The sequence below is a fragment of the Catharus ustulatus genome, chromosome 5 (genome assembly GCF_009819885.2).
Source record: "Catharus ustulatus isolate bCatUst1 chromosome 5, bCatUst1.pri.v2, whole genome shotgun sequence".
NCBI lineage: Eukaryota > Metazoa > Chordata > Aves > Passeriformes > Turdidae > Catharus > Catharus ustulatus.
In genome coordinates, this window is record NC_046225.1 from 51268089 (window position 1) to 51280537 (window position 12449).

The 12449-nt window shown below is 37.4% G+C and overlaps 1 protein-coding gene across 3 annotated transcripts in view; it reads left to right on the plus strand.

The window, feature by feature from the left end:
• ATP8A1 (ATPase phospholipid transporting 8A1) overlaps window positions 1-12449 on the plus strand; it is a 111126-nt gene that overhangs the window by 20001 nt on the left and 78676 nt on the right. For 2 of the 3 annotated variants that reach the window (XM_033059594.1, XM_033059595.1), the window contains exons 7-10: window positions 844-917; window positions 5199-5268; window positions 5846-5973; window positions 11897-12008. In XM_033059594.1, coding sequence (XP_032915485.1) covers window positions 844-917; window positions 5199-5268; window positions 5846-5973; window positions 11897-12008 — 384 coding nt within the window. Of the gene's footprint in view, window positions 1-843; window positions 918-3467; window positions 3542-5198; window positions 5269-5845; window positions 5974-11896; window positions 12009-12449 lie in introns of all 3 variants that reach the window. The other variant, XM_033059593.1, reaches the window with a different exon arrangement.

Genomic DNA, 12449 nt, shown 5'->3' on the forward strand with positions numbered 1-12449 from the left:
ATACTTGTTTTATTTTTCCATGTAATTTTTAAGGATTAAAAGTAACTGGTATGATGAGAAATGTATAATCTTTTGTATTTTATTTTTTCTTTGTTGATATTTGTCTCTCAGAATGTACTCTGAAATCAAGTCAGTTTTGATGACATGAATCTAAACTGGTTAAGTTCAGTGGGAATAAGCTGAATAATATGATGACTGTGGCAAAATTACTCACTTCCTTAGTCTAATGTGGTTTGCTAAGGCAGAAGCTTCTTTATAGGAAGTAATTACTTTGTGTATTTGTTGAACTTCATCAACTTAAATCATGAGAGCTTTAAAGACTTTTATTCAGTGGTTAGGAGGGAACTCTTAAAGGTACCTTTCAAGAACTAAATCTTATGCTACCACCTAGTCACCTAGTTTGAATGGTTTCCATACCTGAAAACTTGAAGAAAATTCAACCCACCATAATTTGGAGGCAAGGTTCAGATGAAATCGGCTTATACCTTTGAAGAAGGATATAGTGTGATGCAACAAAACTGGTCTTAGGTGCGGCTGATTTCTTCTTTAACTCAGCTTCAGCCTTTCAGTAAAGTATTTCGCAAAACGAGCAAAATTAAGAGCTGCATAGAGAAGAGTATTAAAGATTAGGCTTATTTGGCTAATTAGGCTTATTAAAGATTATGTTTCCAAAGAATTCCGATAACTTTTGACAGAACTCCAGTTGTACAGTCTAACTTCTCTAAGTGTGTGTTTTCTAACAGTCTTGATAGCAAATTCAGCAGGTAAATATTTACTGTGCTTAAAACAAGGGTGTAATACTTTTTGTTTGAGACCATTAACCAATTCCCAGTTTTCTTTCAGGTAGATGTTGGAGATATAGTTATAATAAAAGGCAAAGAGTATATACCTGCTGACACTGTACTGCTCTCATCAAGGTAGAGATGCCCACTGATGCTTATAGTGTAGAGGCTGGTTTCTCTACCCTACATTTATTTATTTATTTATTTATTTGTGATTGCTCCAAGGAAATAAAGAATAAACAAAAATACTGCTGTTCAGAACTGTAGTCTTGTGTTCATTTGGTCATTTATCATTTAAGGCAATGGGTTTTTTTCAAACTGTGACAATTGCAGTTTTGAAATTGCATTGGCATTCAATTTACCCATAAGAAAAATGTAGGGTTATTTTTTTTGTTGGCTATAATACGAAAAGGATGATTCTCTGTCTAAAAATTGGACCTCAACTACCGTATTTTAACCATCTTGGCTTTTTGATATGTCCCCAACAAGTGTCATCTCATAAGTAAATCAGAATGGATATATTACAGGGAACAGAAATGGTTTTTAAATTATAGTCTCCAGTTTGATAATTGAATCAGGGAAAAAAGTGAACATGAGATGTGAATCATCAAATTAGCACTGTCTGAACACTCACTTTATTATCTAATATATATATATTATGAATAATTTCATCAGTTGGAAGCAAGACAATTTTTAGCATGTCATGCTGTGACCCTTTTTACATGGACAATCAGAGTTTGTTTATCATCATTTCCTTGGACAGTTTTATTTAAGAAATCCACATCTTATGTGGGAGATGCACATTTTTCAACATCTATTTGATCAGGTCAACAGGCAACATGTTCCGAGAATCCTTTTTAATGAATATTATCTAAATGTGAATGCATTGTAATTTTTTTTTTCCTGGCACAAGCAGAAGTGTTATGTGTATGACTATGATTTAGATATAAACCCTCTATGACCCCACTGAAGTTAATTAATCTACTCATGCCTACAGTTAACAAAGTTTGGATCCTATGCATTTCTGTTGACAGACTGTGGTATAGACTAGTACATTGTTTCTGTTTTCCATTGTATCTCAAAATTAGGTGTAGCTGTTTCTAAAGCACTTCTAATATATTATTATCAAGTGTAAAGTAGTTCCCAGAAAATACTGTAAATTTCCTTCACAGTCTGTCTCCAGTGCTAATGTTAGTCCTAACTTAGATTGTGTTGAGAGTCCTCTGTAAACTTTTTACTTCAGTCCTCTGAGAAGCATTTATAAATTCTCCACCATGATCTTTGCCTCTCCACCAAGAACTTTGCTGGCAATACACCATGCGGCAAGGACACTTTTTCTGTTGGCCTGATGATAGTTTCCATCATGCTAACCATAGTGTTTTGCAGGTGGAAGAGGTTGCATCCTCTCAGAGCAATTTCTTCATAATCTCCCTGAGTAATCCCCTAAATTTGAGTCTATTCCTAGGTGCCTTCACAGTTTTGCCCTTTCAAATTTGGAGGACACTTGCATCACGGTTGTGGTTTACACACAGGAAAATACCAACTGCCTGGAAAGTGTACTTTGCAATCCTTGTACCCCTGAAGAAATCTTTCTCGTGAGTTTACAGTGAAAATAATAGCTGCTACTGGACTTGGTCAGGACAGTTTCCACTTTGTTTAATCCCTCTTTAGTGCCCTTAGTAGAACACACCATGTGTGTCCAACTATCACCATTACTCACCATTACTGAATTTTCCTGTCAGCTTTTCTTCTAGGATCCAGTTTGCAGTGGGACTCTTTGAATCACAGTTACTTTTCTTGGCCCAGTTCAGGCATTTCAGCTAAAAGTTCTTCCCTAGTTGTATTACTAGGATCCTGTTTCAGGCTTGCTTTCAGGAGAGAACCCTGTACTACTACATGACCTCTAATTCTGCCTGCATACTGACATGTGCTCTCTCCTCTGTCTCTCACCTCCATGTTTCTTCAGGAAGACTCTCGTCAATTTTGCTTTCAGGTCCTTATTGATGCCCAGTTACATTTTGGGTTCCAAAAGCAATGCAAGTCTGTGGGCCTGGTTTTAATTCAAACTAATAATACTGGATTCTTTTTACCAGCAATAGCAGTTTCTGGAGAACAAGAGGATCTTAATTATTTAGGAAACGACAGTCTCTTACAGTGAAGAGCACAAACCTCAGAAATTTAATTCTGTATGGTTCTTGCTAGTTCAGTGTACACTGAATTTACGAAACTGGAAAAAAATGCAAAATAATTTTTGGCATGTCTGCACAGAAAACTTACTGGTTACCTGGCTCTTCGGAAAAGTTGGTGTAAAATCTGTTGTTGTGACTTTAATTTTTTAAATTGATGCATGGAGGGGCTAGAAACTTGGTTGGTTGAGAAATAAGCATAACACTGTTTAATGTTTACATACAATATCAGTGTTTTCTGCAGCCTTAAGTTTGTGCCTTACAGTAAAATAAACCACTTTAGTAAAAATAAAAGTGTGCTAGCTCTTTTCTTTCTGACCTGATTAAAATAGATTTTGAAAAAATTGTCATCAGACATTTTAATTAACATGTATTGTTTGAATAATAATTTCAAACTCTGTCTTTTTGTCTTTGTTCATTTGTTTTGTTTTGTTTGTTGTTTTTTTTTTTTCCTGTCACTTATTTTTCTGTTCTAATCATTTCAAACTGGGATGTGTAGGTGGCAGTAGGGGAAGTAGTGAAAGTGACCAATGGGGAACATCTCCCAGCTGATCTCATCAGTCTGTCATCAAGGTTAGAATAATGTAGTTGCACAGGATACGTGTATGTGGGTCCTCATATACCAAATATGAATAACACTGCCATTTTGATAATCTTTGCTGTTCGCCTTTCTCCAGCAAAACCTACTTATTTATAAAATTAGAAAGGGTTCTTCTATCAAGTACAGATTTTTAGAATGAAAATACACAGTAACACTTCAAGAAGTTAAAATTGTTTCGCTCCTCTTGGTTTTTACACTACCCTCATGAAATTTTATCAAACAAGTTGTCATTGAATAAACACAGTTAAACACCAGGTTAAATATATGTTTAAGAGGAATCTACATGTTTTACCAACTCACTATTTTCAGCAAAGAACATAGTTTAACATTGGTAGGACTGGTAGAGGACCCTCTGCACAAACTTGGATGTTGCACAATCTCTGCTGCATGTGGTGGCAAAAGCAGCGTTGTTCTTGTGTATTGTGACAAAGTGCATGTTTCTTAGACATGTCAGCTTTATGCTATTGTCTGCACTCTTACCACACTTTGTTTTTTCCTTAACCAATCAATGGGCCTGCCTTGATCTAACTGTAACTTACTTTGGAGGTCGTTGTAATCTGCTGCAGTTACTGCAATTAAGCATGTGTCTCACTTGAAATGTCTTTGCTACCTTAGTATGTTTTAAAAGTGCTTTATGAAAATATTGTTTGGTTTTTATTGTTAACTAATAAAAATTTTAGAATTGTGTGTCTTACTCAGGTGCTTCCATCCAAACAGGCTAAATAAAAGTTATTTATATTTTTGGGGAAGTTTGCCAAGAATAAAACAGTAGCCTGAATGTACCTTATTATAATTATTCACATTTTAATGCTTGTACTTGACAAAATTGTTTTAAAATAGCCTACTTGATATTATCCTGCCAATAATCTGAAATTAAGTCACTTACCTGCAGCCACTGTTGCATTAATAAAGGAAATTTTTAAAATAATTGATGCTTGAATTTCATTCTAGAAGGAAAGAAAATACTGGAAGCATTAAAGTGGAGTAAAAAGTAAACCTTTATTCTTTTAAGTGTTAAGAGGTTTTTGTGACTTATTTGATCCTTTTCAGAATCAAAACTTTAGATTTAAATAGTAGGTGTTCTGTCCTCATGCCCAGAAAATGGGAGCTGCACTAATTTAGAAATTTCTTGGTATCTGTCAAATAGATTGTGCATTCAAGGAGTAATATTCTGTGTTAACTTAAAACTTTTAATTTGTAAAAAAGCTTTTGAAATGGCAGAAGGAGGATATATTTCAAAAACTTATGTTATCCATAATTTAGACTTCTTTTTTAAGAAAACCATTTGCAAGGCAACTTTTGTATCTTGAACTCCTGCTGCCTGCTCTAGTAAGCACTAGAAATGCACTACGCTGTGCCCATATCATAATCTCGTGTGTGAAGACAGAGCACTTTTGCTGTGTACAGTGCTTTTATCAATGTTTTGTTTAAGAAAATAGGCTTTGGCAAACTTCTCTGAAAATGTAAAGTGCTGTTATGTTAGGTTTTATAGATTTGGCTGTAAATTATTCTGGTTTTGAAGATTTGATAAGACAAACCTGTTTGTATAAATAAATATTACAAGATTACAGGAAGTTTATGGGTTTTTTCATTGTAATTTTGAATTCAGGACTTTTTTTCTCTTAATAGTGAACCACAGGCCATGTGCTACATTGAAACATCTAACTTAGATGGTGAAACAAACTTAAAAATTCGACAGGTAGGAATTTAATTTTTGAGAATATTTCTATTATTTTTGTCTATTAATGCTTATAAAAACATTTTATTAATGGATGTTCTAGAAGACACTGAAATTTTAGTGGTTGGAATAAAAACCTATGGATTATTGGCATCATAAAAGTGGAGGAATGAATGGTTATTCCTAAGTCATTCTTTGTGCTTTGTTTTAAGGTTTTTCTTTGGGAGAATAGGTAGAAACATAAATAGTTTGGGTACTGGCTTTGTTAACAGATGATGAGGCAGAAACCCTGCAGAAAGCAGCTGATGGGGCCGGTATTGTCCTTCAAGGACAGGTAGGGAATAGCAGGTTCTGTCTGAGTGTGCTGTCTGTATGCAGGGACATTCTTGCTGAGCTCTGTGATGGATTATGATTGTGGTATTTGCTGATGCCAGGGTGACTTCTTCACTGTAGCACCCAGTTGCAACAGTGAAGTGTAGCTTTTCTGATCTTCTCCCTTAGGGATGATTGTTTTCTTCTTTTGCTATTAGGTATATGATACGTAGATTTGTTACTGGATAGTATTTTTAATGTTATGACAAATGAATTTTGTTTACAGGGTTTGCCACTAACATCAGACATCAAGGACACAGAAAGCTTGATGCAGCTCTCTGGGAGAATTGAGTGTGAGAGCCCAAACCGACATCTCTATGACTTTGTTGGAAACATCAGACTGGATGGGCATGGGTATGTAAATACAAGGAAGAAGGTCTTGGGAGATTCAGTGTAATAGTATGTGTTACACATACACAGCTATGTGTTCTTAAACTACTGAAGTAGAAACAAGAATAGTAAATATCTTTTATGTATGCTTTACTAGACTTTACTCTTTTGAAAAAACTAGAAGCATAAAACCTTACTTCTAATGTCTACAACTTGAGTTCTTTTACTAGTTGTTCTTCAGGAAGCATTAGGTGCTAATAATAGAAGAGATTGATAATCAGATTCTTACAGTTCTGGAATATGTACATTATAACTCACTTCTTAAGCATGTCATCAGTTACAGAAACTGAATAGAAATAATTAATCTTTTTTTTTTAATTGTTCTTCTGTTCATCTAAGTGTGGAGTGGAACAGAGTCCATTGCTATATACTGCAATTTCTTCTGATTTGGTAGCTGAAAAACATGTAATACCTTTGTTTAATGAAAGTATGTTCCTTAAAAAATAGAAAATGTTCACTTAAAATACCCATGCTTGTACAACTGCTTAAAAATTCTTAGAATACTGAAATGCTTACCAAATACTGATAGTCAGAGTCCTCTGTGGATTCACAGAAGATTTTTTGCTAGATCCAGAATTGCAGAATCCCTCATTCCCAGAGATTTACAGTATTTCTTATTTATTTGGTAAGTATTTATTTCTCCATATCCAATATTGTTCATGTTTGGGATTTTAGACTGATACATATAGTACTAACTAATTACTAAATACCTCTTTTTTCCCCCCTTTATATTCCATTTTTTTATCTATAGTTTTCTTACAGATGCATTCTGGGATTTTTCAATCATAAGAGTGTGGATCTATTAGAATTCCACTGTGCTTGTCATTAAGAAGAGAAAAACATTTACCTGTAATTCTTCTCTGAAGGTAATTGTTATAACAGATCCACACATTTATTCTACCTCCCCAGCTAGAAGGAAAAACATTCTTTCCTTTTCAATCTAATAATTTTTTTTTTAATTGATTAAAATAGTAAATATTGAATATGCTGATGGTTATTATGCCTCAAGAATGTGTAGGAGGATGCCATCTGCTGGTCAAGAAATTTTTCATTTGAGAAATTCTGTTTTGGAATATATTGCCTATAGTTCCTGTGCAGTAGGATAGTTCCAAAAGTGTGGCTCTAATATAATATTCACCTTCAGAGAAAGAGAATTGCAGGTAAGTAACACTTTTTGGATCTTGGCCTTACTTCAACCTGAAAAATCAGGGATATGTTCTTTTTCTGCCCATAAGAGGGAGTGCAAATTCATCTAATTATATTTATTTGTCCAGATCTTTAGACCTTCTTACCACATTATATAGATCCAGCAGTTGCAATTTACACTTCCTTGCTTACCATCTTAAAATGTTTACTAAAACAATACAGGATACTGAAAATGTGTCTCCATCTTCTTTCACTTAATCTAATTCATTGGAGTGCCATAAATGTTGTATCTTGTTGACCCTTTCAGCGTTCTCTTTTTCCCTTCATGGGAGAGAAACTCAAAAAAGAAAGTTTTCTTTTTTTTTTTCCTTTTGGATACCCAGTATTCAAGGAGGCAGGACACCATTACAGGTATTTTGCCTTGTGGCTAAATCTTCGAACTAAAAGAGGCAAAAGTTTTCTTACTGTCCTCAGCCTTGGAGTGAGCTAACCCTTATCACCAAAGTGTGCAACTCTTTATTATACTTATGAGTATACAGAAGCATGTCTGCTTGGTTTTAGTCCATGAAAACAATTAGCTAGAGAAAGGAGAAATGTTCTTTAGCTTGGTTTATATGAACCTTTGACTACAGTGGTGTGGTGAAAGGTGAGGGGATTATGCAAAATAGGGTCAGATTCTGATTATCCAGCACTAAGATACATGTTTTCCTGAAGACCTTCTTAAAATTTTGGATAAGATTGAAGTATACTTGTCAACAAAAACATTTTGTTGTTTAAGTTTTCACATGTGTCTCAGAAATTACTAGCTCTTAATATACCTTCTGCCAGGAAAGTATTCTAAAAGCATCTTTCCCCATTGAGAACATTCAGTAAGGGATCCCTTACTGAATGCAACCCAAGCGTGTTGGCAATAGTCAGTATTTATGCAAAATGCAAGAGAAATGAGATGTGTTGGATCCGTTTTAAGAAGGCTGAGACTGGGAAATAAAACACTTGAGATCTCTGTCAAGTCATTGCGCCATCACTTTGTTAGAGCAGAGAGTGATCACAATGTTGAGTATTTGTCATGTCATCTGGCAGATCAGGCTTTCCATACCATGACTATACCTTTGAACTACCCAAAGTGTTACTAAATATTGTGGTTTTTTCAGATACTTTTTGTTTTATATATCAGAGATACAGCTGCTGTCCTTAATCAGTTAATTTGTGATCTTAATAATATGTTGCTTTCAAACAAGTGGAGACAGTAGTTTTAAGTAAGAATTCCAAACACTGGCGTGCTTTTGACAAGTGTGAACTGCGAGCTGGTATTTATAGAAAGAAAAGTACCAAAACAGGGAATGTTTGTCCATGGAAAAGAGTAATAATTACCTGAACTTTTTGTATTTTAAGAAAAACTTTACCTACATTATATGTATAAAGACAGCTGTCTGAATTTCAGACAAATGTTTCCCACGTCTTTTGAGGGTATGTTGCTCCTTTACTACACACAGTTTTAAAAGAATAATAGAACAAAATTGTCCTAGTTTAGGGCATATTTAGGGAAAACCTCCAGAAGGAGCCCCCAGAAAACAAAACCCCCACGACTCTTCCCCCCACCACCAGGTTCGGGAAGAATTTCCTCAGAGGAAAAGTGGAAAAAACCTGTTTATTAATCAAACAAAACACTCCCCAACACAAGAAGAGAAAATGAACAACCCCAGATGACAAAAAAAAAAACTCTTTCACTGGTGTGAGAGGATGACAAACTCAGAAAATCTCTCCTGCGAGTGGTATCAGTCTCTGGCGCTGGGAATGACTGCTGCAGGTCCACAGGTCCTGGTCCAGAACAGGTTTAGATGGTGTATAGAAAGGGAAAGAAAGAAAGAACAAAAAAAAACAGTCCAAGGAAAGATATTGGACTGCCTAACTAAACTAACTAACAAGCGAAAGCAAAAGCCAGCAAAGCTAAAGCAAGAAAGCAAAGCAAGCAAGCAAACAAGGAAGAGCCAGAAAGCCTGCAAACGTAGCCTCCCCTAAGCACAGATGATGGGGGAGGGGAGCCAGCTGATAAGTAGACAAAACAAACCTTCGCGTAAACAGAACACACGACTGGGGATACAAGCAACATAACATCACCCCAGGACATTCCACCCCTTATCTCCATATCGTGAGCATACTGCTAAACACCATGTAAAACTTCATCAAGTAAATACTTCCATCTCACTTGCTCAAACCTTCTACAGGTACACATTTCCTTCTATCTCACTTGCCCAGACCTTCGACACTTACACATTTCCTTCTGTCTCATGTCTCTGTGATCTAATTTACAGACAATGGCGGTAACATTCAACAAACAATCATATTTGTATATGGCTCTTACCCCACAATCAGATCTCCCTGAGGTACATATAGTGTTGTTCCGTCTCTCTGCATTACCCACCATGTGCAACCTGGTCCTTGAGCAAAGACAATCCCACAAATGGGTTTGTCTGTTCTCGAGGCAGAATTAATCCAGCCTGTCTTCCCTAACAAACCTTTGACATATGCCACTGGGACTTTATCTCCATCTATGTTAAGGGACTCAGACTGGGCAGGACCTGCTCAGTTGGTGGAGCCTCGGGTGTTAACTAACTAGGTGGCCTTTGCCAAATGCTGCTGCCAGTTTTTGAAAGATCCCCCACCCAATGCTTTCAAGGTGGTTTTTAACAATCCATTGTACCTCTCCACTTTACCTGCAGCTGGTGCATGGTAGGGGATGTGGTACACTCACTCAATGCCATGTTCCCTAGCCCAGGTGTTGATAAGGCTGTTCTTGAAATAAGTCCCATTGTCTGACTCAGTCCTCTCAGGGGTACCATACCTCCAGAGAACCTACTTTTCAAGGCCCAGGATGGTGTTCCGAGCAGTGGCATGAGGCACAGTGTAGGTCTCCAGCCATCTGGTGGTGGCTTCCACCATGGTCAGCACGTAGCGCTTGCCTTGGCGGGTCTGAGGCAGTGTGATGTAGTCAATCTGCCAGGCCTCCCCGTGCTTGTACTTGGACCATCACCCCCCATACTAGAGGGGCTTCACCCGCTTGGGATGTTTGATGGCAGCGCACATATCACAGTCATGGATAACTTGAGAGGTACTGTCTGTGGTTAGATCCACCCCTCAGTCTCGTGCCCACTTATACGTGGCATCTCTGCCCTGATGTCCTGAGGCATCATGGGCCCATCGAGCCAGGAACAATTCTCCCTTGTGTTCCCCATCAAGGTCTGTCTTCGACACCTGTGTCTTTGCAGCCTGATCTGCCTTCTGATTGTTTTGCTGCTCTTCATTAGCTCTACTTCTGGGGACGTGGGCATCCACATGACGAACTTTCACAATGTCTTTCCACTCTTCAGCAGCCCAAATTGGTTTTCCTCTACACTGCCAGTTCGCCTCTTTCCATTTCTCCAGCCATCCCCACAAAGCATTGGCTACCATCCAGGAATCAGTGTACAGATAAAGCTTTGGCCACTTCTCTCTTTCAGCGATGTCCAGGGCTAGCTGAATGGCTTTGAGTTCAGCAAATTGACTTGATCCACCCTCTCCTTCAGTGGCCTCTGCGACCTGTCGTGTGGGGCTCCATACAGCTACTTTCCACCTCCGATTCATCCCTAGGATGCAACAGGAACTGTCAGTGAATAAAGCGTAACCTGTTTCCTCTGCCGGCAGTTGGTTGTGTGGCAGAACTTCTTCAACCCGTGTCACTGGTTCTTGTTCCTCATTTGTGACACCAAAACTTTCACCTTCGGACCAATTAGTAATTACTTCCAAAATCCCAGGGCGATTCAGTTTTCCAATCCGGGCGCGCTGTGTGATGAGGGCAGTCCACTTGCTCCATGTAGCACTGGTGGCATGGCGGGTGGAGGGAACCTTTCCTCTGAACATCCACCCCAGCACTGGTAGTCGGGCTGCCAGGAGGAGTTGTGCTTCCATTCCAATCACCTCTGAGGCAACTTCGACTCCTTCATAGGCAACCAAGATTTCCTTCTCTGTTGGAATGTAGTTACCTTCAGACCCTTTGTAGCTCTGACTCCAGAATCCCAGAGGTTGGCCTCGAGTCTCCCCAGGCACCTTCTGCCAAAGGCTCCAAGACAAACCATGGCTCCTGGCTGCAGAGTAGAGCACATTCTTCACATCTGGTCCCGTCCTGACTGGGCCAAGGGCTATGACATGAGCAATTTCCTGCTATATCTGGGCAAAAGCTTGTTGCTGCTCAGAGCCCCAATGGAAATACCTGGTTTTGCAGTTTAAAGACGGCACATGAAATATTATTGTGACTGTTAAATAACTGAGTTCGAAAAGGGTGGTTATTTTACTAGAAGAGTGTACTAAGTTGAGAGTTCAAAAAAATTATTTCATTTGAAAATAGCTTTGAAAATCAGTTTTGTAAGAGATCATTTAGGAAAAAAATTCTTGATCCTGAATCACAGGAGAATTAAACATTTTTACTTTCAGTATGCTTGGTTGGTAATACCAGATCAAAAGTAGTAATACATAAAAAAATTAAGTGGTAAGTAATATTTTTGAAAACTTAGATTTTTTGGCCTAGTTTTTATCTGTCAAGTTTTCTCTGTCAAAACTCCCAAAAAGTTAACTGTGAAAATTAGGTTCCTAACCTATTAAAAGTAGTCATGTAAATTTTGAGAAAATAGATATAACAACTGCTGGTTACATTTATTCATTGAGATTGACTGGTTTAGTATTAAAATGTAAAACTTCTTTCTTCTAGTACTGTTCCATTGGGATCTGATCAGATTCTTCTACGAGGAGCTCAGTTGAGAAATACTCAGTGGGTTCATGGGATAGTTGTCTATACTGGACATGACACAAAACTTATGCAGGTTGGTCACTTGGATTTTGTCTGACCTGTCTGCTTTATTACCTTAATTTACCATTCAATGGTACAGAAACATTATTTGATTCAATGTAGTACTAAAATGTGGGTATAGACCATCTTTCATATGAATTAAAAACAATAAAAATAATAATTTCTTGCTATTTTAACCACTTAGTCCCAAAGTAATTTTTCCACTAGTAAGCATATTCATTGATTCTATCTTATAACTTGTGCTTTGAAAACTCTTTTTTAACAAGTTCTGTTATCATTGTTTCTCTTCTTTTTATTTTTGGCTGCTCCTAAAACTGTCCTCTTGTGGGGCTTTCTTTCAAGTACAAAGGTGATTCATTCTTGTCAGAAAACCAAATGAGGAGGGAAGAGATTGAAATTACTTTGGCTAATGTGTTTTGAAATACCAGAATTGAAATCCACCTGTTGAGAAAAA